Here is a 27,119-nt window from a genome sequence, read left to right as displayed (position 1 = left end):
ATTTTTTGGTTTGTTTTAGTTTTATGTTCATAGCACAGACCTTGTTTCAGAAAGATTTTTAGGGTGTTTTCCTCATATGCCATTTGGTACAGTGATGTTCTAGAAGAAGAGATTTCATGTTTATGCTTGTCTGTTTGTATGTCTTTCATGCCTGAAAAGTGTTGACTAGAATCTATGCCTCTGTTCTGTGTTAAGCATAAAAATATTTTTAAAGCTATTTCTGCAGAAAAGAACTAACTTAAGGGCATCATATTTTATCTTTACCATGAAATAAAGAATCCCCATTTAAAGGGAGATGTGTCATTTTAAAGGGTTGAATAAAATGGCACAAATTTAAACTACAGAAACAAAATCATAACAAAACAAGAACAAAAACACTTTTTCTTATTGTTTCAATTTCATGCAGGATTCCTTTCTGCACTGATAACATTTTCATTTGATTATGAACTAGATAAATTTTCATTTGCTTTAAAACGCATCCCTTAGTATTTGAAGCTTCATAGTTTTTTGAGGTCAGCATCATGGCCTTCCTAGTTTAAATGCCATTTTTATTTGTACCATTTCAAATTTATATTATGAGTATGTTTCCAACACATTTCAATGGCTACTTATGCACAAAATTGTACAATAAAAGTAACATATTATTCTATAATTCTTTATTTTAGAGAACATGGCCCTTTCATAGAATTTTAAAGTTGGAAAGAACTACAGGAAAGATTTGGGGCAAATCTTCATTTTTATGGGTGTGGAAGTTAACTTCCAGGAATGTCAAGGGATTTATTTGCCAATGATTACCTTTATCCAGTCTTTTTTTTTTTCTGTTACTCAACAAATAAGCTTTGGGCTCCTATTATGTGCAAAGTCTGGTGCTAGATACCATGAGGAACAGATTAGATGTAAGAAGTTTCCCTCAAGGATTGTAGTCTAGTGAGAGAAATGCATGAGAATTAGCAATTAACCCCAGGACAAAGACTATTGAAGGGAGCTCTCCACAAGCCTTTCAAAAATTCTAAAACTGAAATCCTCCTCCTCATTTTTTTTTTTTATATATATATTTTATTGATTTTTTACAGAGAGAAAGGGAGAGAGATAGAGAGCCAGAAACATCGATCAGCTGCCTCCTGCACACCCTCCACTGGGGATGTGCCCGCAACCCAGGCACATGCCCTTGACCGGAATCGAACCCGGGACCCTTCAGTCCGCAGGCCGACGCTCTATCCACTGAGCCAAACCGGTTTCGGCCCTCCTCCTCATTTTGACCTGCTTTTCTCTTCTAAATGACCATCTCAGTTCCAAGTGCCATCATCTGTGTAGCCCATCGTCACTGCTGGAAAGCTGGACACCAGCTTAGCTTGTGCTCTTTTCTTCCCCCACCACAACCTGCCAGTTATCATGCTATGTAGCTTACTTATAAAGAGTTAAGACTGTCACTGCAATAATCGAACTCTTTTGCCTGTTTCTGTTCTTAATCTCCTCAAATATATTGTGCAGACTCCCACCAAGTCAATGATTTGAAATAATGATTTACCTGTGTTACTCATCAGCTTAACTTCTATGACTCCCAATTGCCTAAAGGCTCATTTTTTTATACTTGATCTTAGCCAAAAGGCCGAGAAGCGATGGGGCTCAAATTTTTTAATATGGCAAAAATCTCCAAAATCTTGCCTCCCTTCATACTTTTTATACTAGTTACTAAATACTCCATAAGGACTTTTGCCATTGCTAAAGCTATCCCTGTCCCCCTAAAGTGGCCTTCTCTGTCTGCCCCTCTTGGCTGATTTCAACATATCCTTCAATACTCATTTGATACCTTCATCCTTAATGGTGAGCGGGGGGCTTCTCCTATTTATATATATGTCACCCTTAGTACCTCTACTAATACTGTGTTTATGTCTGTTTCTACCACTAGATGATTATTCTTCAAAGGCAGGCACTAGATCAGTGGTTCTCAACCTTCCTAATGCCGCGACCCTTTAATACAGTTCCTCATGTTGTGGTGACCCCCAACCATAAAATTATTTTCGTTGCTACTTCATAACTGTAATTTTGCTACTGTTAGGAATCGTAATGTAAACACCTGATATGCAGGATGTATTTTCATTGTTACAAATTGAACATAATTAAAGCAAAGTGATTAATCACAAATTCAATATGTAATTATATATGTGTTTTCCGATGGTCTTAGGCGACCCCTGTGAAAGGGTCGTTCGACCCCCAAAGAGGTCACGACCCACAGGTTGAGAACCACTGCACTAGATCTAATGTATCATTGGTCCTTAGTACGGTGCCTGGAATATAGTAGATAATAAAGATTTCTTAAATAGATTGAACTGTTTATTGAACTAAGTGTTATAAAAGAAATATAAAAAAAATGTTTAGGAAGGTATCATGAAAGAGAATAGTGAATTTCAACTGAGAAGATCAACAAAGACTCCATGTGAAATTTAGCAATTGAGTTAAATCTTTAAAAAAAAAGTCCATACTCCAAAGAGAGGACAAGAGTGCAAAATGAAGTTTTTCCACAAGCGCCATTCCTGAGTTGTTATTTTACTGCCTAGAAAATAAAGGACCCATTCTATTATTTCATTAATTAATGTTGAGTAAAATTTACAGTAGATCATGTGGCACTTTGGTCACCATGATCAAGAGTTTGTTCTTAATTCCATTGACAATGGGAATAGAACGAAGGGCTTTAGAACAAAGAATGGTCATTATTAGACCTCGAGTTTACTAGAGAGTAAACACCTTGGAGGGTTGGGATTTTGTGTCTGTTTATTGCTATTTTATTCTCAAATAAAGGATGGTTTGTATAAAGGTAGGGACTCATTTATACAATTGAAATTAAAAAAAGATATATTTTAAAATATTGCTGTATAATACATCTTTCTAAGATGAGGGAAATGTTCTATATTTTTGCTGTACAATATAGTAGTCATTAAACACATGTGCCTAATGCTCACTTTAAATTAAGGACTAATGAATTGAATTTTTAATGAAACCTAGTTTTAATTAATTAAAATTTAAATTTAAATAGCCACATGTGACTTAGTGGCTACCATTTTGGACAACATAGAATAGAAAGTTCTCCCCAACAGAGTCCCAACAGAAAACAGATGGAACACTCCAATTAGGATAATTCAAAGAGAGTTTATTTATAATTGGACTTTTTCTAAAGGTGTGGGCAGCTTCAAGGGAACCATACAAGAGAGTTGCAATTACCTGTAGCAGTGACATGAGAGCAATGGTGAGGCAGAATTGATGGAAAGACACATAGCAAAGATTATACGCCTCAATAACATTGGGACTTATATATAATATGCAATAATACTTTTAATAAAATTTTATTGAATGAAGTTTATGCTCAAAACTGTTCTTTTTCATAAAATCTTTCCTGGCAGTTTATTTACTGATAAGTAATGTGATTGCTTTCTCTATATAGTGCTGATCCATGCCATATTTTCACAGCGTCTTTCCCCCTGGTTTTCCACTGTATGTGGTGCTTTTTCCATTAGCAGGGCTGTGCTGACTTAATGATGGCTCCTGTCAGGGCTTTCTTTAAGGAGCATCCACTCTGATGAGTACCTGGGATGTAGAGAGGCTCTGTCTGTTATCTGTGTTGTGCTCTTTCCATCCCTTACCTCGGCACACACAATTTACCTTCAGTCCTAGCTCATTGCTTGATGATTTGTGAAGGCTTTGAAAACAGAAGGAATGAGGGCTTTTAAGCAGGATGGGGCAATTTCTCCTTGCTTTATTTATTTTTATGCCATGCAAAAGGAATAAAAGCATTCAATGGCTTGATGGAAGCCCAATAAATCTGGATAAATAGAGCAAGAACCCAATAAAAAAGCTGGAGGTGGAAAAAAGAAGAAAGATGGGGAGAAGGAGAAGAGAGAAAGGGAAGAAAGAAGGAAGACTTTTTACTTCCTATAATGACAGGGACTGTTTATTAGTACCTAGAGAACAAAATGTCTTTGACCCAATGAAACATTTTAAACTAAGATTAAGCTCTGGGTAGAAATTAAGAAATCATCTTTATAGTCCATTTTGAATCTTTTCATGCTGTCGCCTCCTGTTATTCTTTATTAAAGCTTGCATGCCACTGCTGCTCTCTCTGTGCAGGCTGGCATTTTGTAGTTGTTCTGATGAATCATATTGCAGAAGCTAGGGAGTTTTTATGGCCAACGCAACAGAAGTCGCTCATATTATTCCTGATACCCTGTGTGTGTGTGGTGGTGGTGGGGCGGGGCGGGGGGGTGTTCTCTTTGTACCACTCCTGCCCCTTTTGACTATCTCTAACTTCATGAAGTGGAAAGAGACACTTTCCAGTAGAGCTAGCAGTGCATGGAACTGGAGAAGAAGAGCTAAGTTCTTTAGGTGAAATTACCAATTGTCTTATATACCATTGTGTATCTGTTTATGCCATGGCCTTGTACAGCCCTGCATTAGCATTTCACAGTTTTACACTGCTAGTATGGATAATTCTGGTTGGAGCTGGAAAGGTAGCCACACTTTTATCTAAGTAATTGTCACTGTTGCTCTTACTATTTCAACATCCAGAATTTCACTTATCTCCCTCTTTGTCTTCTTCCCTGTTTCTTCACTGGACACAATCTCCATCATGCACACATTTCACACTTTCTTTCAAAAATAAAATGTGTTAAAGGACGTAGTAGTTCTCTACAGTGTCTCCCTCTAGGAGGCATCTGGAAATGTGTGGGGTCAAACTTTGGCTATCATAGTGCCGGGGAGTTACTGGAGATTTTGGTAGACAGGGGTGCGTGGATGCCAAACATCCTGCAGTGTATATAGTGTGGCCTCAAATGATGGTGATTTCCCTATCTTAACTATCAGTAACACTGTTGCTGAGAAAAATCTAGATCTAACTAAAGGTTTAGGTGGGTACCAGAAACCTCAACCAATAGAGAATTTTCATTGTGCCTTGATAGGTAGATATTAAAGTCTCCTCTAGAATTTAGTAGGACACCTTCCTGGCATAGAGCAGGCCCCTAACAAAACTATGCTGTGTTTTGAGTCAAGTTGTTCATTTACAAACTAGTCAATACCATTCAATAAGTCCTATGCAAGTTACTTTCAGAAATAGAAAAAAAATTAAGATACATTGCCAACATCACAATCCTAACAGTTTTGTAAGGGTAGTGATTATGCACAGAAACAAAATGAGTATATTGGGAAATTTTCAAAATGCTATGGGAACAAGGACAGGTGAGAGTTTGCTTTTGAGTAGATTGCTGGGAAGTCTTTGTTGAAACCATTGGAGAATAGGTAGGATTTTAATAGGGGGCTATTTGAAGAGACATTTGCTGAAGTCAAAGGTACATTATATGAAAGAACATGGAAAAAAAGACATAGAAAAATATTAGAATATTATTACTATAAAGGACAGAACTTAAGAATATGTGGTGGAAGATAAGACTGAAAAGATAGGTTAGGATAGAGTATAGATGGTCTTGAACTTCCTGTAAAGAAGTCCTTCCACTTGATGGTATGGATTTATGTATTGGAGGTAGGATACAGCATCCTGCCTAATGGTCTAGACTTCGCCTCAATGTCCTTTCTGAAGTCCATGCTATAAACTTCCTCAGTTATCAGCTGTTTAAACTTGCCTTCCTGATGTTCAAGGTCTCCTCTCAAAAGCCCTTTCAGTTTATTAATTTAAATAGTAGCAATTTTCTAGAGGTGAATCACATAGTAATTTTTCTCAATCTCTTTTAAACATGATATGGCTGAAGAAAGTATGATTAGATTCAATTTTGATTGTCTCCCACAAAAGTAGTATGTAGAAAATACCAACCAAGGTGACTCTCCATGTACTTAATAGCCTGAAGATTTAGGTTAAGGGTATAACATAGAGAATTGTTCTGCTTAAAGAATGAATAGGTATTGCACAAATTATCTTAAGGAGCCAAAAAACAGCTTCCAGTTCTTAAGAACTCGAAACAGTTTGTTCTTGGAATATTGTCAGCTGAAATTGTGGTCAACTTCTGCAAATTGTATGAATTTGCACTGCATATTTTATTTAGTGTTTAGCAAAACTCCAGTATAGTTCTGCATAACTTACACAATACACCATCAAAATGACTTCAGAAACTCCCACAGAAGTTGACAATTTGGGCATCTAATGCTTTTAAGTTAATTGTATGCTTAGCTGTTAAAAAGTCGATATGAAGATCACAGTTTCGGGAGGTAATGCTCTGCCTACTGCCACCATGAATGAAACCCAAACATGTATCAGACCTATTACAGACGCTTAAAGAAGAAAATAATGTGAGTTTTAATCACCGTTCTACTTAGTCTTATGTGAAGTGCTTATGAATCATATGCAATATCATAGTGAATTTTAAACCTATTCTTGAATTTTCAAGCTGTTATTTTCAGAAAATTTAGAAGGCAAATTGTTAAGTGCCAAAGAGTAATTTCATATATTACTTATGTCATTTTTTTTTCTCCCTTGCAGACCGGAAAAAAGGAAAGGAGTAATACCCTGAATATTGCAATAGACAACATGTGCAAGAAGACAAGAGACCTTCGAAGACAGGTAAGGAAAGAGAGTGACTTGGAGACAGAAACACCATGCAAAATGAGTCCTTTTTCCATTGCTGGAATATTTATATCTTGTTTTGTTCTTTTAAAATTAATTTAGAACACAAAACAAGAACAATAAATATAGCTGTTCTATGTTCACATACCTCAACTGTTTTTGTGACAAACATAATGGAGAAGAAAGTGTGTGCTTTATTATTAGTCAGAGTTACATTTGCATGCTGACTACTTTCATCAGCTGTGTGATCTTGGGGACAGATTTTATTTTCTGAGCCTCTCTGAACCTATAAAATAAAATAAATAATACACAACAGGGCTGTGAGGATTAAATGAAATCACTATCAGGGCCTTGTATATAGTCAATTTTTAGAGGATGTTGGTGAATTGACCTTTTACATTAGAAACTGAGTTTATCATCCACATGCTTACAGCAAACAGCTAGTCATTCAGACACCCTACCAGTTACTCCTTCCAGATCTTTTCAGGATGCGCCACGAGTTAGTTTCTGTTTAAGTTAAGGGTACTTTTCAAACTTGGGCCATCAGGAGCCTAGGATTAGAAAGGATTTCATTCTATAATTGAGCAGTGCAGTATAATGCCAAAGATTATTTTTTTTTCTCCAGAAAGATGAAGACCTTGCTATTTTTTAAGACACTTGCTTTCCATTCCTTTCCACTATTTAAAAACCAGAGTTCTTTTTTCATGCACAACGCTAACTTGGTCACCATTAACTCATAAAAGAGGGCCTGAAGCTTTCCACCCTAAGCTTTTAATGCAATATATTATTGTACTTTAATGGGAAGATTTAGTAAAATGACCTGAGAAATCCTTTAATCCAGAAATAGATTTGGAAAAGGAATAAATAGGGATCCCCAGCCAGTTGATATTAGTTGTGTAAAACACAATTTCGAAGCCTGGGAAAAATCCCAAATCTCAACTTTATGTCCTTAATGTGAATTCTATTTCTACTGTCGGCACTCAGAATTATGGAATGCAAGAGTTGGAAGGAACTTAGCACAACCTGTCTTATGATGTAGATGAGAAACAAGCCAGTGTGGCCAGGTGATCCCTCTAAGGAGGAAGGGACATTGCACTTACACCAGGTCAGGATCTACACTGGACTCAGGAACTGTTAACCCTGGGGCCATCCTCCCTGTTGGTTGCTTGGCTTCTATTCTCAGTCTTCTTCGGGATTTCTACCCCATCTGCTCCTCCTCAGACTTGGAAAAGTTGTTCCTAGGAGCTATCAGAGATTTTGTCTTTCATTCCTGTGTGATCCCTCTATGCCTTCCATGGAGTCATGCACAAAGAGTTAATCTACATTTATTATCTCCAAAGCTTTGGAATCATTTTGTAATGTCAAGATAAAGCAGTTCCTACATGTAGAGTGATTAGATTTAGCAAATAAAAGCACAGAATGCCTAGATAAATTTGAATTTCAGATTAACAACAAATATATTTTAGTATAAGTGTGTCTTAAATATTGCATGGAACACAATTATATTACAAAATAATTGTGTTTATCTGAAATTCAAATTTAACCAGGAATCTTGTATTTATCTTTTAAAAAAAATATATTTTATTGGTATTTTACAGAGAAGAAGGGAGAGGGATAGAGTTAGAAACATCAATGAGAGAGAAATATCGATCAGCTGCCTCCTGCATGCCCCCCTGCCAGCCCCCCACTGGGTATGTGCCCACAACCAAGGTACATGCCCTTGACCGGAATCGAACCTGGGACCCTTCAGTCTGCAGGCCGACGCTCCATCCACTGAGCCAGAGCCAAACTGGTCAGGGCTTATATTTATCTTATAATCCTACTTGAGTTTCTACCTCACTATTGTCAGTAAGATATAGAAAGAGCATGAAGGTTACTAATACTCTTTCTCATAGAAAGGGAATCTTCCCAGCTTGTTGACAATTGCCATGTTCCAAAGGTATGAAAATTTCTTGTGGTTTCACAGGTCAACATCCTCATTGTTTTGGGTAAGTATTGCTGCTGAACAAACCACCACAAATGATAGCAACTCTCTATAATAATAAGAGCATAATATGCTAATTAGACCAGACATCCTTCTGGACGTCCTTCCAGACAACCTTCCAGATGAAGCTGGGGCTGCGAGGGAAGCCCAGGTCCCAGGTGCCTGCCAGTGGTCGGAGGGTAGCCTGGGTCCTGGGTGCCAGAGGAAAGCCAGTGCCGGCAGCCAGGGGAAGAAAGGCCTACTCTTGCACGAATTTCGTGCATTGGGCCTCTAGTTTTATTATATTCAGGATTCCACAGATTGGCTGGGGGTCAGCAGGGCCACTTCTATGGTGTTTTTACTGTGGTCTCCCATGTAGTGGAAGTCAAATGATGGCTATGTCTGGGCTCAGAGCTGGGTATTTGAGGCCTCAATGCCTCTTCTTTCCTCTCTCAATGCAGTGTCTAATCTCCTAGGCCTTCTTCTTGTGGCTTCTCCAGCAGGGTAACCTGGACTTCTTACATGATGTTTCCGCACTCCAGGAAAGGCCTGGAAGCTACCAGGCCTTCTTAATGCTTGAGCTCCAAAGTCACTAGAATGTTGTTTCCTCCACATAATATAGATTAAAATAGTCACCAGCCCTGCCCCAGGTTAACAGGAGCAAGGAGAAGCAATGTCTCTCATGGGAGAAGTAGCATGAGTACATAGGAAGGGGTGGGCTCATTGGGAGCTGTCTTTAGACTCATCCATGGTCTTCAATGTCAGTGAGGTAGTTGCTATGATTCATTCTCAGTATCCTTATTTGCCCTTCCAGGACCTCACTTTTTATCTTGATGTTTGTGCTTCGGGCAAAAAATAAAAACGAGTTTAAACAGCAATGTGAGTCATCTCCACCTCTTCCTATTCTTGCAAAATTTATCCAGTAGTTTGGTTTAAGCATCTTAAAACTCTTTCACACAGGAAGGAGAAAGCTACTACCCTTGAAATGTTTTTCTTTAGAATATTTAATGTTCATCTCTTGTTGTAGATGTGTTGGTTTTTAGGAAAAAATAAAACAGAATCCATCTTGCTGCCCATTCATCCTACTCCCCTTGCTTACCCAGGGCTTGTCAATCAGCAACACAGAAACATGTTAACTTTGGTTCAAAGAATCATTGAATTTCCTCTGTGAGGAATGAGATAAATTGCTTAGACATATCCAGGGAGAAGCAAATTATACATTTTGGGGCAACAAGATGAAATTTCCTAGGAGGTGACTTAGTGTTTATTTGTTTCAACCCTCTTGCTCTGTGACTTGAGAACAAAGACGAAAGTCCTTGGCATGGTGTTCCAGATTCTCTGTAATTTGGCTCCAACTTAATCCCCATAATTCTTAACATTCCTTCCCCTTCCACTCGCTTTCTCAGTTCTTCTTCCTCACCACAGCAGTGCATTAGCCTGTTCTCTGACTAAAAAGTCTCCTACTCTTCACCAAGTTTTCCATCACCATTCTCCTCACCCCCAAACACACATGTGTATTTGAATATATGGCTTATTTAACTTGGTGCCTTCCTGGCTCCCCCTGTTTCCCCTACCTAACCCCTAATCCACTGAGGAAGTTCAAGAGTAACATAAATACTATTTCTCCAATGAAACCTTTGCATTTTTCACCAGCTGGAATTAATCTTTTTCTTCCCAGAGCACTCATAGCATGTGTTATTCTATTATAGCAGTGATCATATTTAGCCAGTATTTCTCTTCCCGCTGCATTTTGAATCCTTAAAAGGATAGTTATGACATGTCTCATTTAATAAATGCTTTCCAAAGCTCTCTATCAACTGTAGTCCTTACATTATTTGTTTTTATCCCTAAAACAAAAAATAATGCCATAGTATTATCTCTATTTCTCAGGTGAGTCAATTTGCAAACAGCAACCACATACCTGGTAGAGCCAACATTTGCGCCCACATCTATTCAACCTCAGCCCAAATTTGTAAGTTCACCTTCAGAACTTCCAGTGCCTAATACCATGATTTTACTGCCATAAATTATTTTATTTCTTATTATTTATTAGGCATGTTTTTATAACTTAAATATTATTCTTCCTTCAGTCTCCTTTCTCATTATTTATTTGAGAAATGCATACCTATTGAAATTCTTAATAAGGGAGGAAGATGTTTAAACCTCCTTTACTTCCTTAAATTTTTGAAACAGTGAATTTATTCCACATCTATTGTATTATTCAGAGTGAAACACACATTTAGTTTCATTAAAGGCAAGTTAAAAATGTTATGTGTGTATATTGAGAAAAAAACGTATCTATTTCTTAAATGCCAAAGTAAGGATTTAAAATATGTCAAATAAAACAGAATTCTGGTAAAAAGAAACAAACAAACAAAATTAGAACTTGATTAATTCTTTAGTTGCTGAGTTGCTGAATTGCTTTATCCATCTCTTCTTCATGTTGGTAATACCAGTGCCACACTTGGAAAAAAAAAAGTAGGATTTATACCTCCTTCTCATCATTCTCATCATCAAATAATATTAAGTATCCATAAGATACAAGTCCCATTGAATTGACACAGTATGTATATACTGAATTAATTGTTAGGTAATTTAGTTCCTAGTAGTCAATTGAGTTTTGAAAGTTATATTTTACCATTTGACTTAAAATTAAAATTCCATTAATATACACAAATATAAATTGTCCTAGTTCCCTAGGGATGATTCTTTTCTAAAATACTTTCTGTTCTTTCCTCTGTCCTTGACAGTTTCATTCTCCCTGTTCCCTTACTTGGTGGTGGCGGGTGGTGTGGGGCTGGACTTTCTTACAGTTTTCTCATACAGCTTTCACTTGGGGGTATCAATGGTAGAGAAATATATTATTTTTATTTGAGATCCCAAACCACTTACATCAGTGGGAGATAGAAAAATTGGTGTCTCAAATCCTTTTATTAAATTGTAGTGAGAAAGATGGAAAGCCCTTCAGTTTGGTTTTGTGCCTAACATCTTTCATACAGGTATTTATTAAAAAATACATATACCTTTAACTCCTGTTGGCCTCCCACTAACTTCAAATTTTGGTTTTGCAGCTTCTAAGGTTTTCTCATTTCTACATTGGCATGTTGGCTTCTTTAAAGTTTTTGTCTATCACCTAAGTGAAAGGGATGAGTTATTCCTTTGGGCAGCAAAATAATATGGAAATAAATAAGATAGAGCCTGCTTAGGTATTTATATAGATATAAATGACAGTGTAATTTAAGTGAAAAATATCCCATATGAACATGTTAGAACATAAAAGAAAATTATTTACCACAGCATTCAAGGCCTTCATGTCTTGTCCCTATATGTGTTTTAGTTCCATCTTATAATCATGCCTCTTTCATAGTCACCATAATCCAAGCGCAAAATCAAACCCAGTGGTGTGCAAAGCAGAAGTGGCAAAGTGTGATTGTCAATGGGTAGTTTATGTAAAACATTGGAGTCTGTTACTTGGTACGTAACCAAACAACATTAACACCAGATAAACATGTCAATTTTATATTGACGTCTTCAGAAAGCAGATCCTGAGACTGGGGCCTTACTAACAGGCAGTTTATTTGGGAAGCGGAACCAAGAAGCAATTGTATGAGACCAGGAAGGGTAAGAGAACAGGCAGGGAAGGAGGAAAGGATATGCTATTGAGGTTGCCACTATAGGCAACAGGAGCTTAAGGACCACTGAGAAGGCATATAATGCCTTCCAGCATTGCCTGGCCAATGGAGGGAGGCTGGGGTTTTATCCAGCAGCTCCCTTCCCAATTGGTTGAAGGTTGCTCCCAGTGGTGTTGGCTCCTCAGAAATTCTAGCCCATTTGTACTTGGGCTTAGAATCTTACAGTGTCTTGGAGCAGGCCCCAAGAAGGAATAACAGAGAGAAGCATGGAGTGCACTCAAGGTGGGATGTCTTCAGAGGACTTGGATCTGTTCCCCACAGCAAGAGCTGAAATCAGAGACAGGTGCAGAGCATGAGATGTAAAGCGGCAAGCGCCTCTCATGTAGTCCGTAATCATAGCTATGAATGTGATGGTGAATGATCAGGAATCAGCAAGATAGACAATACAGTGAGAAAATTGTGGTTTGGTTGCATTAATTGTGCTGTTTATTGTTTGCATGGCTTAAGATGCTCTCAAAACAAAAGATATTTTCCTGCCTGCTAACTGTGTGCTACCTCCTAAAGGCATCATTCATGTCTAGCACAAGTCACCAATTTCTGTCCATTTTATCATTCTATTTTATTCTTTTTGTCTTAATTTGTTATTTTTGCCAAAAATCCTTTCCATTACCTTCATTGTACTCAATGAGATCTTATTTCAGTCCTCAATCTACCACTGTCCTAGTAACACTAAGTACTTGTGATATCCTGAGAATCCTTCTATTCTCTTTGCTTTTTTATAGTCTCTATTCCTAGAATGTTATACTTTCTATTTCCTGTTCAGCTTTTAAAATGGAATACATATATTTCATTCTTGCTAAAGCTGTGTTCACCATGACAATCAGTGTAAATTTTCTCATTCCTTTTTTTTTTAAAATTAAAGATACTCATAAAACTCTTTGTGCATTTCTCACTCCTGAATAGTTACCCTGTCTTTTTCACTCTGACATTCCTCAGGTTGCCTAGAAGGGTGCCTTGCCCTTAGGCAGCTCAAAATGCATTTGTTAATTTGAATGAATGTACAATTACAGAACAGAAGATTTATTGTGCTCATTATATTTGACATTATATTATGTCAGGTAATTTTAGCCTATTTTCCAACAGAATTTTGAAGACATTGGCATCAAACTTATTTGGAAGCTCATTTTCCAGTCCTAGGCTTGTCCTACTGAACATAATACCACACATATGTGGTACACCTTTTCTCATTTAATGTGTTATGTAGCTAGCAACATGCCTTACAAAATGCAAAAAAAAAAAGTTGCTCCTAATTTGGTTTAGTTTTTTTAAAAAAAATAATTTAGCCAAAGAGTTCATTTATTTATTCTGTAATTAGGAGTAAATTGGCTGTACCTTGAGTCTCATCTTTGTAATATATTTTAACATTTGTGTATGGAATAAAGGATTGATTTGATACCTGGGGAAAATATAGTTGAAAACCTTCAAAAATAATAAAAAGAAGGAACAGGGAGTAAAGACCATTAAAATGAAGGTAAGACAAAAGGTAGTATCACAGAGGGAGAGGAACAGACCATAGCAAATGTCTGCAGCCCTGGAAGAATATTGTTATAATTATTTATTTAAGTATTTACAAAAATTGGCACAATGTGCAACAATTGTTATTCATCTCCCTAGATTTTTTGTATGATGATAGATCAAAATATTGTTTTCAAGCACAAGAGGACAATTTGACTTTCTGCATATAGTTGCAGATGGGAAAAACATCAAAGTCTTTTATATGAGAAACAATCCCTCTTTAAAACTGTTTTGATATAGTTGATATGAAGTCTTGCTTCTTCATGTCCCAAATTACTAAACATAAGTTTATTCTCGCTGTCTCTGCACCCTTGTCTCCCATTTATTCTTCAGATCATAGCAAAACCTGCTCCAACTTTTCCAGGATTACTCTAAATTTTCAGCAGGGACTTGTTAGTGGTCCAATCCAATAGACAAGTCTTGGTTATTTTCATTTAATTTATCTTTAAAATTAGATTTGGAAGCCTATTATCTTTTTGAAATCTACTTGCTGTCAGTCTCCTAGTTAACTTCCTTTATTATAATATTTAATGACTCACTTTTCCACTGGATTATAAAGAAACATGCAGTTCCACCTTGACATTTTTCACAACCTTGCTCTTGGTAGAAATGTAAAGAATGGTGTTTAGAATATCTGTTGAATTGAATCAAATAGAAAAGAAGATTCAACAAGTTCATAATGTGGGTATTATAATTGTATTTGCTACAATAACTTTATCTGAAGAGCACTGACACAGAGATTTATTTGAAAGTTTCTCCTTTATATGTTCTTTGGTTGGGCCATGGACACAAACAGTGTGGTGATGGCCAGAGGGAGGGTTGGGGCTGGGTGGAGGTAGGTAAAGGGGTTGAGGATTGTGGACATCTGCAAGAGTGTCAACAGTAAATTTTTAAGTTTTTCCTTTAATTGTTTGGCCATTTGCTCTCATCATCTCAGTCTCCTTTTTTAGGTTTTACTCTTTCATCTCCATGACTCCCATAAATGGTACTATTTCTTTTTTTAAAATATGTTTTTATTGATTTCAGAGAGGAAGGGAGAGGGAGAGAAAGATAGAAACATCAATGATGAGAGAAAATCATTAATCGGCTGCCTCCTGCTGGGGATCAAGCCTGCAACCCAGGCACATGCCCTGTTGGGGAATCGAACCACTTGTGCCCTCCTGGTCCATACATAGATGCTTAACCACTGAGCTACACCAGCCTGGCAAATGTTATGATTTCCTAGGATTTTATTTTCTAACATATTCTCACTGTGAGTATCTCTCTCCATGATCCTGTCCACCTCCTTGGCTTAAATTGCCTCCCATATGTTTGATGGCTTTCAATTGCATACCTGTAGTGCTGATCTTTTTGCTCTCCTTCTATATGTTCTGGTTACAATGAAAGAAGAAAAGGATGAAGGGGAGAAACTGTTACTTAAAACAGTTCCCCTTCTGAGAGATTCCTTCTACTTTTATGTCTCCGGAACTAGTACTACTCGTAGTTCCCAGTTCAAGTGCTAACTTATGATTTCTTGCCTGACTTCCTCAGCTCATTCTTTATGGAAGTCAAAGACATTGGTCATTCACTCTCTTTGCCTTGTAACCCCTTAGTACTCTACACCCTGTCCTGTAAGTGCTCAGTAAATATTAATTAGTTGTCATTAGTGATTTGCCTTTCTGCATACTAAGTAGAATTTTTCCTACAGCCTTTGTGAAATTGTTGGTAGCCGGAAAATTTCACAGTTCTGAGCAAGTTTGACTGTCTTAGGCAGAGGTATTTTTCTCTCAGAAATCTATAATTATTATGGATTCATTTTTCTAAATGAAAGAGAGAATGTACTCTTTTTTATGTAGCTACATCATTCAACCCCTTTAAAGTGTATTATTATATCTCATGTAATCCAAAACTAGATTAAGTGTCTATTATTTTTTTAAAAAAAACACCTAAAATATAATTTTCACAAAAGGCAAATTACAAATTTCCTGTTTAATAGGAATTCACTTCTATATTTTATTGTATAGAGATTATTAATGTAAATGAGGAGGTGATCAAAAAACTCTGGGGCATTCATACTCATTGAAATTGTTAATGAAACATTTCATGATATTGTGATCCTTAAGGCTTCAATATTATATAGATTCCATTTATTAATTTTCTAATGCAGTTTTAAATTCCTGGAACTATCTGCTGAGTAGAGTAATTGCCTGATTGTCATTTATAAGCTTATACATAATCTAATTTAAAGGAACTAATTGTAGCAGAATGTTACACTTGTTTAATAATTTAAGGTGTGAGGGCAAGAACAATTAATGCAAATGAAGAAAATTGGACATCACACTCATTTATTATTCTCTTTGCTCTATTAATCTATTATCAACTGGCATAATCAGTGATCTAACTTGGTTGAATTACCATGAAGTCTACAATTTAGCTAATCAAAATTTATCAGTTCCTCCAACAAGGTAGAAAACATTTCATAATTTTGTAATTATGAAAATACATGATGTACAATGTTGTTTGTACATGTGCATAAACATTATAATAGGTCAATTTCTTGAAGGAAAAAATGAAGTATTATCACTTATAATCTGACTTCTGGGATAAATACAATTAAAGAAAAAATTAGTGACTTTTGCGAGCAAGAGAGCTATTGCTCGATGATATTTTCTTCAATATATGGCTTGTTTTAGGTTTGTAAGTGACATACATACACAGTCATAAACATGACTTTTGGGATTGTGCAAAAAATATATAAAATTTTGTAGCTACTGAGCTTGTAAAACTACAAAATAACTTGAACTCTTTCCTGACTTTAAAAAAAGCATGAATTTTCTGTTTCTTCTCAGCTCCGTAAGGCTATTATAGATCATGTGTCAGACTCCTTTCTGGATACGACAGTCCCACTTTTGGTTCTCATCGAAGCTGCCAAGAATGGTCGAGAAAAGGAAATAAAAGAATATGCTGCGATATTTCGTGAACACACCAACAGGCTTGTAGAAGTAAGTGTGCTAGAATTTTAACTATTCTACATATGGGAGAATGAGGCCTTCATTCCCCATTTACAATCAAATTATACTTAAATAACATCTAAGAACTTATTACTAATGGAGCAGAGTTGGGCCAAGGTAATATAGAGGTATATATGTCAAACTGTATAAACCATTCCCCAATGGCTGGGAAAATGAGCAATTTATTTAGAAAGAGCTATGAAACTATAATCAATATTTTTAAATGACTTTTTTTTTCAGAGCTACACAAATAAGCTGGTTAAATGCAGATACTTTGTTCTATCCTTATAAATATTATTCCATTAAAACTTAAAAGTATCAAATATTCTATCTCATGCTAATTTTTTCTACCATATTTTCATGGCTGAATTACTCCTTCAGCTTTTCATTAATATTCCACTATATAACGTGACTATAGAACAAGAACGTAGGATATATAGAGGTAGAGGGTTCCAGAGTAATTAAGTACTGTTTAGTGGACTGGTCCATGTCTTAGGTGGGGCAAGAGGAGATGATAAAACTTAATTTCCTCCTACTTATAAAGTGAAAACATTGAAATGCTCCATGATTTGGGAGACAGGGTGGCATATGTTCCAGGAACCATGAAGGGCTGGGTGATTCTCAGGAGACACATAATAGAACCTATTGTATTATGGGCATCAAAATGCAGTCACAGTATAAGGAAGAGCCTGACTGGGAGAATTTCCAATACCCAGTAATGTGACAGTCTTCACAGGGCTGGGAACCAGTGGCAGGAAGGGGTAAATGTGATTGACCACATCCGTATACCAGAGAGATATACTGCTGGTGCCCATCAGTATGACTGTGCCAATTGTGAAGGCTAGTGTCTATTGTCATTGTCAGTGCCCATGCCATACTGGTTATTGAAGTTTTAGATTGTCATACCTTCCTAAACTGGCTGTGAACACTGGTGTAATATGTGTTTGGGGGCCCAAATTGCTTGTAAACCTTGTGTTAGAAATAGTCACCATCTGGATTAGAATCACAGCTTTTGATATAGCATATACTAATATATAGGGCTTTACCAACCTCTTTAATGTGGGTCCACTGGAAAGGGAGTTTCTAATATGGCTAGCACTTGTGCTATAAGTTCTCTGAATCCCAGTCTTCACATCTCAAAACTGAAAGGAGTTGATAAATGAATGATTGCTAAGAACACATCAGACCTAAATCTTCCCCACCTTTAACTTTGACATGTCCTTTGAACTTGCCAGAATTCCACGAGATAGGGCAAGGTTACAATTCCCCTTGGCCTTATCCATACTAATAATAGGGTAATATGCTAATTAAGGTGGATGTCTTCCAGAGGACAGTCCGGACGTCCTTCCGGACAAAGCCGCAGCGGCTGCCTGAGGCTCAGGCAAATTGCGGACGGCAACTGCTGCTGCCCAGGGCTGGCCCGAGGATCAGGCAAGCCTCGGATGGCGGCTGCCGCTGCAAGGGCCAGCCTGAGGCTCAGGCAGCTACATCTGGCTGTGAGGCCTGAGGTTCAGGCAGCCATGGTGGCCGCCATTGGCAGCAACAGTGGGGTGATGGAGACGGTGCCTTCCCCTGATCGGCTAGGTCGCTTCCGGCAGAGGAAGGCCAGACTGTGGCTTAGGCTGGGGGCCGAGGCAGAGGCGGTTAGGGGCGATCAGGCTAGCAGGGGCCAAGGGAGGGGCAATCAGGCCAGCAGCGGGGTAAGATAGGAGTGATCAGGCTGACAGGCAGGCAGAGGGGTTAGGGGCAATCAGGCAGCCAGGCAGGCAGAGGGGTTAGGGGCGATCAGGCTGGCAGGGGCCAAGGTAGGGGCAATCAGGCCAGCAGTGGGGTAAGATAGGAGTGATCAGGCTGACAGGCAGGCAGAGGGGTTAGGGGCAATCAGGCAGCCAGGCAGGCAGAGGGGTTAAGGGCGATCAGGCTGGCAGGGGCCAAGGTAGAGGCAATCAGGCCAGCAGTGGGGCAAGCAGTTAGGAGCCAGTGGTCCTGGATTGAGAGAGGGATGTCCATCTGCCGTTTTAAACTCGCAGTCGGACATCCCCTGAGGGGTCCCAGATTGGAGAGGGTGCAGGCTGGGCTGAGGGACCCTCCCCGCATGGATTTCATGCACTGGGCCTCTAGTATGGAAATAAAAGGTACAAAATCCAAACCAAGTTAATTAGAGTCAGAGCTGATTTCCAGGTTTGCAATTTTTAACTAATTAGTTCAATTATTTATCATTTACCTACTTTTATTTATTCCTTCTTATCTTCGTTCCTCCAATATGTATTAACTATTTCAACAGGAAAGTGTTCAAAGTAAGGGAGCAGCACAGAGGGAGCAGGTGGTGAAAGGGAACTGAGTGTAGCCCACAAGATTTGTAAAAGTTTTGACTAAAAATGTGTTGTCCAAGATGAGGGCATAAAAGCAACTTTTTGGTGAAATATTCTGAAAGTAAAAGTTTCTGCTAATAAAGTTGCATCCATTTCAATTTCTTAGTTTAGTGTTTCTATGAAATAGAAATCTCATAAGGTGCTCAGTGAAGAAGGACTCCTCGATCACATAATTGGGGGAAAGAAAATTTATTCTCTTGGATATTTTACATTTCTGAAAAACCTAGAGTTCAAGAGACATCTTTAATGTGTCAGGATTTCCCCAAATCAGTTTACTTAAGGAACTCTTTCTTTCATTCACTTATTACTAAGTTAACGCTTTTAAGGAACATTTGAGAATGCTACCTTATTCTATTACCTAATAATGGTCTTTTGTTATGTAAGCAGAGCTTTTAGGGTCTGCTTTAAATGTTTAAGAGTTTTGAAAATTATATGTTTTATGTAATTATTGAAAGAAAAGATTTTGGAATTTTGAGCTACTAGGAGACTGAGAATGAGCCTAATTTAACTCTGCATGTTCCCTTAACACTTTTTAAGATTATGCTAGAATCGGAATATTCTGGTTCTGTTTAGAAGCTGGTCTAAGTTTCATTTTCAGTTCCACATAACTTTTACTACAAAACAGATCATCCCCAAACTTAGTGTATTATTTATTTTCACACTGATTTGTGGGTTGACTGGGCAGAGCCGGGCTATTCTCACTTAGAGTCTCTCATGTGATTGCTATTAAATATTGGCTGGTGCCCTAGTTAGGTGGTTCAGTTGGTTGGAGCATCGTCCCATACATCAAAATGTTGTGGGTTTGATTCTAGATCAGACACTTACCTATATTGTGGGGTAGATTCTCAGTTCAGGCACCTATAGGAGGCAACCCTTTGATATTTCTCTTCTCTCCTCCCCTCCCCTCCCCTCCCATTCCCTTCCCTTCTCCTCTCCTCTCCCGTCAGGGGAGGATAGGCTGCGAATGTAGCCCTTCAAAGGTTTGGCTAGGCTAGACCTACAAGATGGCACATTCCCATAACTGAAAGTGATGTTATCTGTCCTCTGGGAGCTTAGCTGTGGGTGGTGAGTGGAGCACTAATACATGGTTCTGAGATGAGAAGTCCTAAGAGCTTGCCAAACCCAGAAAGTAGAAGCTGACATTCTTTTAAGGCCTGGGGCAGAAATTGACAGGTTTCCTCTGGGTTTTATTGGTCAAAGCGATCACAGGGCCTGCCCAAACACTAGGAGGGGGCGGCAGGTGTGGGCATGAGATGCCCCTTCTCAATGGGAGGAATAACAACGGATTTGTGGCCACCTTCAATCTATGACTCTTCTCTGGGCTTCATTTTCTTTATCTATAAAGTAAAGGCTTTAAAAAAAGATAATAGCTAAGGCCACTACCAATTTCTAAACTTCTATGATCCAACAAGCACTATTTAAAATGAGAGAATTCTATTTTTCTAAGAGAGAGATCCATAGGAGAAAATGAAAATGATTTTTAAGTATACACTTGCACACCGTATTCTTTATCAAAAAAGGAAACAAAAAGAACACTACATTTATCTTCCAGGAAAATGGTTTTTGAAAGGAGATATCTAACCAAAACAACAGAGAAAAACCATCATTGATTTATTACAAACATTGAGATAGAAGTGTCTGTGACAGTTGGGGAAATAGGAGAGCGCATACATATCCGTTTCAGAAGACATTCTGAGTTTACTTATAGATGACTTACCATTCCCCCTGTCCTGTCCCCACTTCCTACCACCTCTCCTACACAGCCATGCACACATACCCATCTTATTCCCAAGCTGGGCAATTTCACATAGCAGGGCAGAGAGTCTCAGATTCTAAATGGCTTCAAGAAAAAGCTATTTTCAACATGTCTGGGTTTTGATACCTCCACTATGTTTGTCAGAGAAATCTAAAATCAGTGAACTTGTTGAAGTAAACCTTAAATAGGAAAAAACAAAAAGTTCACTTTTGAAGAATTCCTATCAGATCTTTGAACAAAAACTCCATGCTAGTAAAAGAAACACTTTAGATAATGATTAATGTGTGACTTTTACAAAAAAAAAAAAAAGATAGTAAAAGGTGGAACTGAACACAAAGCACAAAAACACCAACCATTAAGAAATTATGTGGGTAATAAGTAGAAAACCCAAAGGATTTGGGTGTTGGAGGAAAAAAAAGGGGAATAAGGAGCAAACTGGCCAACAATTAGGCCTGAACATTCCTATTCTCTAGCAAGGTCATGCCTGAGGTCTCCTGTTATATTATCATATAGTTTGCATAAAATTATAAAATGATCATGGGTAGTACCAATAATTGGAGAACCTAGATCCTTGTGACTGATTTTATTTTGTTATACTGAACTAAGTAGCTATTATGCAAAGCTACTCCCACTTTGAACATCCAAGTTACTGCATATTTTTGGATCCACCAAGCCACAGTGGGAAGGAGAAGCAGGGATCAAGAAGCTGGCATTTTGAAAGTCATCTTCGCTTAGTGATTAGCAATTAATAACAAATGTGCTCATTGAATTCTTCTTCCGAGTACTTTGATCTTGCACACATGGTTACTTAGGGCAGCATGAACTCGACTGGCTTTCATCAGTAATACTGATTAAACAGGAAGTTTAAAATATTAATTTTATCTTAAAAATAAAAATATCCGGTAATTCTGGAGAGTAGGGTTTTTATCTTTTTATCATCCTGAGCCTCCTTGAATGATAGCGGTCTTTACAGCTAGTGTCAAATAAATCTGTATTAAATGAAGGAACACATTTCTAACAGCAACTCAGTTCTCATTCTCTCTAAAAACTTGACTTTGGGGATTTCATAACTGGACTTGAGATATATGACTGAGCCTAATTATTTAGTGGAGCTCCTCCCTACTCTACTGCACATGGATACCTTAAAATTCTTCCTCGCAGTGATTTAGCAGATGCCTTTGCCATTAATTATCGAGAGCAGACACTATAAACCCTGCTCCAGATTTTTGCCCAGGAGTTTGTGACAATTTAACAGCATCTTTAAAGGACGTTGCCCACTCTTAGAGGTATAATCTGGAACTTTAATGTGGTGATACAACTATTATTCAGAAGAATAATTGTCATTATATTCAACAAATGTATTATTGATTAGAAGAGTCATATAATAAATAATACATATTTCTCTAAAATTAATTTTAAAACTCCACTATTATTTTTGCATCACATTTTACTTTGTTCTCAGAAAAATCAGTTCATGCTGACACTACAGTTGCTACCAACTACACCGGTAAAATCTCCAGTTTATCGCATGGATTTTAGCATGTTAATTATTATTAGCTCTGGCAGTGTTAATGATCTAGGCCTGAAAATGTTCTATGAATTAAAGAAGTTTCTCTCTGTGGAAAGCCAGCTTTGCCAGTGCTTTGACTTACTCATCAAAAATTCATCTGTGTTTGTGCACCTTATTTTAGTAAGTTTCATGGGAGCCTTTATCAAAAAAGAACCAAAAGTGGGTGGACATTTAATTATAATACTTCCTTCCAACCTACAAAGCTGATTGTTCCCACTCACAGAATGGTGAGCCAGATTTAGCCAAGCCCCAGCACCAAGAGAAAGGGCTTTGGAGGGAGGGACTCTTGCTGTCTTGCAGAAGGTGCTTATTGCTCTCTGCTCTACTGATATCTTTGCCTGTTGACACATGCTGTTTAATGTCACACATTGCTTGAATTGACCATCGGCTATCAAATAAGGATATGCTCAGTTATCAGTAAATAAAGCTGTTGGAATCCCCTTTCATTTTTCCTCAGTCTCCCTTCACAAGAAATCAACAAGCCCATACTTATAGTTGTACACAAACCAGCAGCTTTCTCAGTGAACACCTTGACAGCTCTCCTCTTTTGGTGGGAAGAGATGTTCTAGCTAAGGCAGTAATGCCTTTGCTTATGTGGAATAGAGCCACAGGTGTGACTGCCCACTCCCTGGATTAGAAGCCCTCAGCATATTAATCCTCTTTCAGCTAAAAGATGTGATGAACATGATCCTTAAAAGCCTAGTGAGTGACCTTCCCATGTTTTAGAGGTCTCTGTATAAATTTCCCATTCATGGTCTTTGGAGTACAGGAAAAGGGTAGTGTTACAATTACAGAAAAGTCAGAGACTTTGCACAATAATCACAATAATCAAGAATAGATATATTTAAATATATATATATATTATTGATTTCAGAGAGGAAGAGAGAGAGAGAGAGAGAGAGAGAGAGAGAGAGAGAGAGAGAGAGAGAGAGAAAGAGAGAGACATCAATGATGAGAGAGAATCATTGATTGGCTGCCTCCTGCATCTGCAAGCCCACACTGGAAATCGAGCCTGCAACCTGAGCATGTGCCCTGACCAAGAATGGAACCATGATCTCTTGGTTCGTAGGTCGAAGCTCTCCTGCTGAGCCATGCCAGCCAGGCAGAAATAGATCATTCTGAATGGAATATTAGTGTTTTGGGATTAAGAGGAGGGAAAAACCATATGGGATTAGAGTATTATGGGAATTCAGCATGAAGTAAGCAATATTTACATCAAACCTTGAAGACTAGGCAGGATTGGATTTGAAAACTAGAACTCCAACTGGCGATAACAGCATCTCATTCCTGTGTTCCAGAAACAATGGGAATGAAATCTAGATGGCTAAGTTGGTTGAAGCATGAAGTGGAATAGAGGCAGTTGATAACAGCTTTGGATATTTGATTGCCAGGGTGAAGAGTTCAGGTTTCATCTTAGGGAACTGGATCCGGTAACGGAGTTGGAGAGATGCAGTTGCTCCTCACTAGGGAAGGATTTACAAGGCAGTCATATTTTAAGGGAGAATGGGTATGGACTATTTTGCATTTGGATATAAAATGTTTTAACCTCCAACAATTGATTCAATCTCATGAGCACAGTCTGGCATTTAAAAAGGACTTAAAGTGCATTTAAAGTGTAACTTATCATCATACAGTAGAGAGAAGAAAATTAGTTTTAATCATGAAATTGGAACAGAAAAGAAGTGCCTCGTGACTTAATGGTACCAGATCGATGCTACCCATTAGAAATAGAAGGCAAACCACATACATAATTTAACATTTTCTAATAGTCATACTAAAAAAAAGTAAAAATAAACAGGTGAAACTAATCTCAACAATATGTTTTATTTAACCCAGTGTACCTCAAATATTATTTTGACATGTAATCGATATAAAAACTAATGAGATATCTTATGTTCTTTTTTTGTACTTAGTCTTAGAAATCTGGCATATATTTTATATTTATAGCCTGTCTTAATCTAGACTGCTCACATTCTCAGTGCACAATAGCCTTCTGTGGCTGGTGGCTATGTATTGGACTAGATAGATGATTAGCAAGTTGAGGACAGGAATGTATTTATTCATTCATTCATTTATTCATCCATTCAACAAAGATATCTCCAGTGCCTACTATGTGACATATTCTGTGCTGGATGCTGGGAATGCTGTCTAGATCCTTTGTTTTTGTTTCCTAGCCTGATATATAGTAAGTGCAGCATTCAGTAAATCATTGTTGAATTAATTAGCATATAAAGAAATTAAGTAGAATGTTTATTAATCCTATGGAAAATCTTTTTTAAAAAATTTTATTGATTTGATAGAGAGAAAAGGAGATAGAAAGAGAGAAAGAGAAAAGAAACATTGACTTGTTTTCCACTTTTTTATGTATTCATTGGTTGATTCTTGTATGTGCCCTGACCCCATCAAACACACAACCTTCACATATCAGAACGATGCTCTAACCAACTGAGCTACTCTACCAGGGCTAGAAAATCTTAAAGATGCTAAACAGCATGACTCATTGAGTGATGTGTGAAAAATAGAGACAGATTTGTGTTTGAATCCTGGCTTGATGTCCTTGGAAAAGTCATTTAATATCTCTTGTATGTATCTTGTAAAAGGCATACTCCATTGTAAAGTGAAGATAAGAGTAAGATCAGATGGAATGGCAGATTAGTGTACAAAATGCTACATGATGTGGACAGGATTGTTCAGTGAATATTATTCTTCTCCTTTTTCCTCTATTTAGCATGTTGTTTTTTTTCTTCAAAATTTTATTTGAGAAAAGGTCCCTTGAATCTCCGGTACTAATAAGCAATGGCATTTACCTTTCGAAAATTTGGTTTGATAAGATAATTTCAAATTTGCTGTAGCTTTTGGATTTTGTATTCAACTTCCAAAAATAGATAAAAGTGTTTTTAAAGAACATTAAAAGGCCAAAAGATGGCATGGGCAAAAGCTCCTGTAGGAATTATGTAGTCAAAATTTGACATACAATTAACTGGTGTGTGAAACGTCTCTGAAACCAAAAACTTCCCAAAGTTACTCTCCATGATGGTATTTGGCCAAGAGTTAATAAGTAGTAAGCATGCCAGCTGACTGACAAGGAAACTGAGATCTAGAAGGCACACTTTGTTTTAATCACCAGTCTGATCATGGAATTGGGACTGATCTGTTCCTTTGAATCAGTCCACTATTCCATTCAATTAAAAAATATATAGTGAGTCCCTACAATGTGGTCTTTTGAGTTCATCTACACTGTTAAAACTTGGTTCCATTTATGGTTTTTGTTTTTTAAAAGAGAAGAGTTCTAGTCTTCTGCTTAAGTGATTTTAGCAAATCACTAAACCTCTCTGCAATTCAATTTAATTATTTGTAAATGGAAAATGAGGGGCTAAATATCCTTCTCCATTCCTGGCATTCAAAATTCTAGGAACCAGAGAGTAATTTGTTTTATGCATGTAAATAATATGGTCATACATGGAGGAGGCTGGTTAACCAGAAGTATTGGAGGAGTGGGGTTTTTATAGACCTTACAGGACAAAAATAAGATAATAAAAAAAAGAAAAACAAAGAAAGAAATGAAAGTCAAATATATAAAATATTTAGTAATCTGTATCAGCATCAGCCACAACACTTTCTACTTATTACCCCATTACATCCATGCTCACGATGAACATTTTGCTGATTTGGAAACCTTGGCTGCAAGAAATTAAGCAGCTCTTCTAAGGTCAAACAGCTAATAAATGGCAGAGTAGGGCGGCAGCTCGGTTCTAGCGATGTCAGAGATTGAAGGAATAAAGGTAGAACAATAGATCTAAGGATGGAGGAGCTCAAGTTTTATATATTTAATTACTTGATGGAGAGGGAAAAACCTTTCTGAGAGCTTTTAGACAAGAGACCTGCTATTAAGTGGATCAAGCTGTGAAAATTCCAAGAATCTCTAATCTTCCACTCTCCTTGCTATAGAAGTAGAAAGCCAGAAGCACATATAAACTCCTCTGGATGCGTTCTTTATCACTCTTAGGTAACTGCTTAGCTCATGCTTAGTGATTGGTCCAGGATGAAAGGCCAACGTGAGATCAGTCGTCATTTTCTGATGAGAAAGTCCAAGTAGTCCATTTGTAAGTTGATTGTTTGTTTGAATCTTAGAATGTATTTTGCCTTTTAATCGCTATTATGCATACTACTTTGCTTTCTTGGTTAGTTCTCCAAAACCTATTAGTTCCCTAATACAAGTTTAAAATTGCAAAGCATTTTGTTAGGAGTATTCTTTCTAACCTAAAATGCATTTAGAGGTGTCCCTCCCCATCACTGAGTCCCTTCTCAGCCTGTTTTTCAGAGAATCCCCAAGGTAGAGGCAGAGAATTCAAGTGCTTACAGTGGGAGGACTAACCAGTGATGAGTGAAAAGGGAGTACCTGTGATGCAATGCAGAACCTAAGCGTACTTTAAGAGATGGACATAAACTCATCCTTGGTCAGTTGTTGCTGTGTTTGAATACAGGCTCTGTGTTATCAGACAGAATTTCTTTATTTTTAATCTTTAATTTCTTTATTGGTTAACGTATTACAAATGTGTCTTAAAAGAGCCTAGAAATATAGATTTTAATATAAAAGTATATTTATTTCCTGTTGTAGATGGTTGAATTAATTAAAAACAAAATAAAAGCAAAAACACAGTCCCATCACTTGTACCAATACATAATGCCAAAGGACCAC

General features: G+C 37.4%; 1 protein-coding gene across 1 annotated transcript in view; it reads left to right on the top strand.

Annotated features, from left to right (window-relative positions):
* CTNNA3 (catenin alpha 3) overlaps positions 1-27,119 on the top strand; it is a 1,292,302-nt gene that overhangs the window by 666,524 nt on the left and 598,659 nt on the right. The window contains exons 8-9 of the mRNA XM_036336865.1: positions 6,479-6,559; positions 16,561-16,713. Coding sequence (XP_036192758.1) covers positions 6,479-6,559; positions 16,561-16,713 — 234 coding nt within the window. The remainder of the gene's footprint in view (positions 1-6,478; positions 6,560-16,560; positions 16,714-27,119) is intronic.

This window comes from Myotis myotis, unplaced genomic scaffold (genome assembly GCF_014108235.1).
Source record: "Myotis myotis isolate mMyoMyo1 unplaced genomic scaffold, mMyoMyo1.p scaffold_m19_p_15, whole genome shotgun sequence".
In the NCBI taxonomy this organism is placed as follows: domain Eukaryota; kingdom Metazoa; phylum Chordata; class Mammalia; order Chiroptera; family Vespertilionidae; genus Myotis; species Myotis myotis.
This window is presented reverse-complemented; position numbering and strand designations above follow the sequence as displayed.